This window comes from Morone saxatilis, unplaced genomic scaffold (assembly GCF_004916995.1).
Source record: "Morone saxatilis isolate NCDOM2014 unplaced genomic scaffold, NCSU_SB_2.0 Contig15, whole genome shotgun sequence".
Taxonomy (NCBI): Eukaryota; Metazoa; Chordata; class Actinopteri; family Moronidae; genus Morone; species Morone saxatilis.
The window spans coordinates 24,935,554-24,942,007 of record NW_023339707.1 but is presented as its reverse complement, the minus strand read 5'-3'; the positions used below and the strand labels follow the sequence as shown (position 1 = coordinate 24,942,007).

Here is a 6,454-nt window from a genome sequence, read left to right as displayed (position 1 = left end):
CTATCTATCTATCTATCTAGGATTAAAGCTATACTTGCTCCCAAGTAGCGGAGCATTTAGCTCAGTAGCAGGCATGTTAATCAGCTCTTTTATCCTCAGTTGCCTCCATGTGGTGACTGTTAGGTATTACAATCCCTCCAGTAAATACCAGCAGCTTTATTAATTATTTAGAGGCCTTAAGTTTATGCAAACAGGCTTACCATTAACACTAAATTAAAAATGGATTGGAAAATGGTTTTGCATTTATTTTTTCCAGCTATACACAAGGCCCCTTAATGCTGATGCATGGCATTAAACATTTATATTTTTATGCAAATTACACATCCAATAAAAATAAGAAATGGAATACAGTGCTCAGGCTCTTTATTCAGTACTGTTGAGGCTCCACTACTGATAAAACAGTAATAAACATACTGCTCATTCTGAAAATGTCTTGTGGTTTATTTTTATATCTTTTATAATGATGAAATAGTCAGATTAAGATTTCTGTCTTAAATAATAGCCACAGGAGGGAATTCTTCTTCATTCAGGTTAATTATTTATACGTATGAATATATACATAGAAGATGCATGAATCTGTGGAGGTTTTGTTTTCATTGTAGCAGCAATGATGCAATTTAAAACCAGGAAGTTAAATAACATTTGCATTCTTTAATCCTTTTTTCTGTGCATTTACTGTATATCAATATCTCATACAGTAAATGCACAGAAAAAAGAAAGAAAGAAGAAACTGCATTGTGCTTTGAGTTAAACTGCATTAGGACAGATTTGTTTTTCTACAGAATAACTTACACATACTATTGTGTTATTTCCCTCACTTGTTGGTTTTATTTGTTGCCTGCTGTTATATCCGTGCACAGAGCAGGAATTACATTGTCACATTAAAGCCTACTCTGTCAGACAATATTTTCATTTTTTTTGTCTAATAATGCAGTGAACTGCTGCTCTCGCTCAGATGCACGTGGGCAGATTCAAAGTTAAAACACAATGTCAATTCAAGAAAGAATCAAACTGTCTCCCTCTCTCTCCATCAGAGGTAGTAGTCTTCCTCCTCGATGTCTCCGTGTGTGTCCTGGAAGCCGAGCGCCTGGATGTCGTGGGTGATGTCAGTAATGCGTCGGTTGAATTCCTGAGATCCTGAGGCCACAGAGGAGTTGTCATACCTGCTGGGGGGGATATAACAGATTATGTAAATGCTACTTCATCCCTCTGACTTCTTGTTTTTCCAGGTGAGAAGGAATTTCATCTTACAGGGAAATTCACATTTATTCCTACAAAAATAAAATAATTTGTTGTGTGTTCTATGATAGACCATTTTCACCAATGTAACGGGAAAAAATGTTATTATTTTTTATATTTTAATGACAAACTCTCTCAAAATATTGAGAAAGTTAATAATAATAATAATAATAATAATAATAATAATAATATTAATAATAATAGGGCCATTAATAGAATAATAGAACAATAGAATTCCGTATTATGCTGTGTCTTAGCTTTTTATTGGTTATTTTAAATTGCTAATGGATAGAAAATGACACAGTAATGTTAACCACAATGATAAACATACTAATAATGTGCATGAGCTACCACCTGTGTAAAGAAAAACCCTACATGCTGATACTCAAAGAGAATAAATATTGAAATTATTATTATGAGCTCATCAACATTTTTGTGAAACCTGTTGAGTTTTATTCATTATTGATTTTAAATCATAAATAAAAATGATGCACATGTGAAAAAAGGTCATGCGGTGTAATGACCCACAGGTTGTTGCTCTTCAGTTTGACTAAAATCAGGAATGTGAGACGATTACAGATCAGTCTACACGTCCTGACCTACATACCCTCTCATGGCCGTAGCCGACATGTTGCTCATGCTGCGTTTGATGCGTCCAAAGCTATCAGTTAAAATCCCACCCTCCCGGATGCCGATGCTCTCCAGAAAATTCTCAAACACCCCAACGTCCTTGTCTGGGATGAATGGACGCATGCCTGGAATACAAAGATAATGAGTATTGTATTGAAACCGTTTACATCAAACACTTTTAGTCAAACTAACTTGATCAAGTAGTTTTAGTCATGTGAAACTTTGGACATCGAACATGAACCTTACAGATACACACTGTACACATACTGCTTTGAAAGACTTCCCAGTCAGGCAATGACTATGCCATATTTTGTGTATGTATGTGTACAAGACACACATAGTTGTTTTAATGTACACATGCAGCTGTAATGCTGTTTAAATTAATTCTTTCTCTCTTAAGTATGAACTCTGGGATTAAATTTCAGTCTGCGTGCTTCAAAGCGTCTCAGTGAGTTTGCTGATTTCTTCCTCCTAACCCTTTCATAATAGTGATTACACACCAGCACACTGAGCATTAACAGGGTGTGGTGAAAAACATTGTACATCAACTCTCTCTCTGTCTCTCACTCACTCACTTACTCACAAACAGGAAGTTGTGGTTTCCTCAGTGGAAGTGGGTCAGAGCTGAATTTGTTGCGGTAAACACACACACACATGCTGAAGACACTCACACATACAGCAAACTAATATACACAGACACACGTCACTATAGAGCACAGAGTTCACACACATTTTCATTTGCAAAACTACCACAAACAGTATACATAGTAGGTTGTGGTTCACTGCAGTTTCAGTCCGTTAATGAGATCTCTGTGTGTGTGTGTGTGTGTTTGTGTGTGTGTGTGTGTCTCTTTCTCCCTCTCCCTGCCTATCTCTGTTTCTCTCACCCAGTAGCAGGAACTTGCGGTTGTCTCCGTACAGTTGCAGCAGCTCGGAGCAGAAGTGGTCGATGTTTGATCCCAGCCTGTATTCTCTCAGCAGCACCGCAAAGTGCTGCAACTCCACTGGACTCAGCTTGTTACGCAGCTACACACACACACACACACAAAGAGAGACTGAGAAAAGCATACAAACATGCAGATAGTATTTCTTGCACACAGTCAACAAAATGTTTCTGTTCTGCTTGTGAAAACCCTTTTGCAGTCAATGTCAGTTAATAAGTTAAGATAATAAAATTGGAGGATAAATAAATTAGGTGACATGTAATGTAACACCCACATGGGTCAGGGAGAAGTTACAAAACAACAAGAAATAGCTGCAAGCTGCAGTTAAGGCCCGATTACAGACCAACATTTAAAGGTCCAGTGTGTAACATTTATAAGGATTGGCGCAAATGGAAAATAATACTCATAGGTACATTTTCATTAGTGTATGATCACCTGAAAATAAGTATTGTTGTGCTTTAGTTATCTTAGAATGAGCTGTTTATATCTACAGAGGGAGTGGGTTCTCTTCTATGGAGGCAGCCACGTTTCTACAGTAGCCCAGAATGGACAAACTAAACACTGGCTATACCTGGGAACTTTCAAGTTTCGTGGCCACCGTAGTTTCTCCTACACGCTTGGAATGGGAAGGTGAATCGAGCAGGTTGTAATCTGCTACTGCATAGCAAGATGCCAAAAAATCTTATACACTGGTCCTTTAAAACGTTGTTTTTAGTTTTGCATTGAGTACAGAAAGCTTTTTTTTACCCCTTTAAATCTGAGATGCCATGAAGATAAAATAGAAAACAGAAGGAAGCTCAGACAGCAGTAGCATGTTACACACAGCTAAAGCTAACATTTGTTAGCTTGCGAGCTAAGATTTATTAGTTGCCGTTAGCTACATAATTGCTTGGTGTCTTACATTAACTTGTGCCCTAGCTAACAAACCATGGAGATTATGACTCAAAGCTGCTTCGTCTAGAGAAATACAGTTTGCATATAATTTTGGTTGACCTGCGTATCTGGATTAAAGCTATAGTGCTATAGCTCATATCCAGAATAGACAGATGACAGACAGAATAGATGTCTTTTATTTCTCATACTTCTTTGCATATTGCACACTACTTTGTATAAACTGAAAACAGAAGAATCTGATCTGAAAATCTGAAGGAGTTTGTATTAGTCCTGTTTTCAATGTTTAATTGTTCATTTTTAAAGTCTTATGGAGCACATACACAACGTTGTCTGTGATATAACAGAATGTCAGCCTGCATTTCACTGGATTCACCCTCCAGTCTGAATACTGGGAGTGGAAATCTATTCTGCTTCATGCAAGCTTTGTTTCGTTTGTTATGGATTATAATGGGGAACAGTGGCCACTGAAGCCATGCACACACACACACACACACACACACACACTCACAGTGATCATGTACTCCTGCATCAGCATCAGGGCGGGATTACTGTCTCCTCCATCACTGACTGAAGCCAGACTGCGATGGGAGTCCTGTAGTGAGAGAGATGAACTCTCACTGTATGTCTCACTATAGTAGAGCTCAAAGGCATCCTGGGAACCATCACTGAGAGAGAGAAGGGGGGAGGGGAGGTGGGAAACAATATCAGCAGCTAATATAGACAGACTAATGGACAGACAGATGGATAGATGTGTTTGGCAGGTTTATAGTCGCTAGAAGCCAACAGCTGTTGATCAAATGTCAATTTGTTGTCATTTATTGTGCTAGCTACAGTAGCGTAAGTAGTATGTTATTTATCAAGTCAACTATTCAAATTTCCTCCATATTTACAGTTAATAAAAGTCATTGTCTCTAAATGATCAATCATATAGGAATCAAAACAGTCCTCTGGGCTTTTATTGTGAAATTGCACATAGATTCTCCCAGACATTCACACCACTATAGATGGGGCCCTCTCTTTCCTTAAAATGCATTCTCCGTTTGGACAATATGAATAAACCCAGAAACAGAGCAGCTGGTAATGAGGTTATTTCAGGTAGTAAAAATTTCAAGGCTGTTCACGAAGTGTTGTGAATTGAACATACTGTACTGTTCTGGAGACGCTAAGTGTTACAGCTTCGGTCAAGGTGAAATGTCACTCACTATGAGCTGCAGCAGCTAAACTCTGGATCATAACTGTAGGACATGTCAGTGAGACAGCTGTCACCTGCACAGAGACAGACAGAGACAGACAGAGACAGACAGGTTAAGTCTAAAGCTTTTTTAGCATCCCCACAGAGGCTGCAGTATCCATTAAAACTTAATGAAATGTGTTGGCCAGAACAAACAACCAACTGATGATTTATGTAGTGGTTCCTAAAGTCTTACCTGTGGAGCTAAAATGTTAAGATTTTCCTGAGGGTGATGCTGAAAAAAAGCTCATGAAGTCATTAAAATCTAAATGGTTCACCCTCTGGGAAAAAGGACAGTGGCACTTCACACCAACAGGACCAAAAGCAACTAGAAATGTATTTAACCTTATACATTTTGATCAGATTATCTGAGAAGTAATTACTGCGTGGCAAAGACCCTTTAATTAATGTATTTTTTAAATTAATAATAAAAAAGTAAAAGAATGTCTTTGCTCTACCTTTCACATAGAGAAAACGTATGTGTTACTCACTCCTCTGCAGCCAGTAGCGGTCCGGCATGGAGTGGTGAAACCCCGCTCTGTCGACACACTCGATGGTCTGATGGCCGTAAATGATCTGGAACATCTGACAGATCAGAGAACAGTACTCCTCTGCGGCATCCTGCATGCACACACATACACACACACATCACTCTGAATTAGTTATCACATCAATAATATCTGCAACCTTTTCTGACATCAGACCTATGTTGACGTCAAAAATGTGCCGTCTTATTAAGTTTTCTTAATCTTCTGAACACTGATGTTGCCCTCAGTTCCCTTTTGATGAGTCTACTGAACAGGTTCTCCTGTGTGAGCAGCTTCACTGTAGCAGTGAGGGCACACACGCAGTAATACGAGTGGAGATTGGAACCAGCAACCACCAAAAGCCAAACCAGCAGCAGTTGTAATAAAACTTGACTGGAGTCTGTGAGCTAAATCTGAGTCAGTTAAACAATGACACACCACTGCTGCCAGTCCAAACAAATAATTGCTCTGGGGACAATGATAACAATGACCCACACACACACACACACACACACACACACACACAGGACACACACAGACACACACAATGACAAAGCTACTCTGTTGTAAATGTGATGTAATGCTTCAGGTTATGCAACAATGCACAGTCTTAGTATGGGTGTGTGTGTTTGTGCATCATCAGTATTGCCCTACTTTCCACGGTTGCAACACGAGAGCCAAATGATTAGTGAGCCCCAATGAAAGAACTCTTTTCACTGGTTTATTTCCTGCCACTGTTATTTTTTTTCTCGAGTCTGAATATCAGACCGGACTGAATGTCCACAGTGATATTTACAAGCGATCAGCTCTAGGCAAACACACACCAACTGTTAGTGGGTTTTTGTTCTCTAATAGCAGAGCTCTAGGGATGGTGAGTTTAGTTGGTCCATTTTACTCCAGAAGGAAATTACTGTATCTCAACCATCATTAGATTGATTGTTGTCATTTTAAGATGAGTTGTAATGACGTTGGTGATCCCTGACTTTTCA

At 38.9% G+C, this 6,454-nt stretch overlaps 1 protein-coding gene across 1 annotated transcript in view; it reads right to left on the bottom strand.

The window, feature by feature from the left end:
• Positions 1-346: 346 nt before the first annotated feature.
• Positions 347-6,454, bottom strand: part of ccm2l (CCM2 like scaffold protein) — a 10,961-nt gene continuing 4,853 nt past the window's right edge. The window contains exons 7-12 of the mRNA XM_035656020.1: positions 5,430-5,576; positions 4,910-4,973; positions 4,216-4,372; positions 2,757-2,895; positions 1,847-1,994; positions 347-1,163 (exon numbers count right to left, since the gene is read on the bottom strand). Of these exons, the coding sequence (XP_035511913.1) occupies positions 1,031-1,163; positions 1,847-1,994; positions 2,757-2,895; positions 4,216-4,372; positions 4,910-4,973; positions 5,430-5,576 (788 nt within the window). The 3' untranslated portion in view covers positions 347-1,030. The remainder of the gene's footprint in view (positions 1,164-1,846; positions 1,995-2,756; positions 2,896-4,215; positions 4,373-4,909; positions 4,974-5,429; positions 5,577-6,454) is intronic.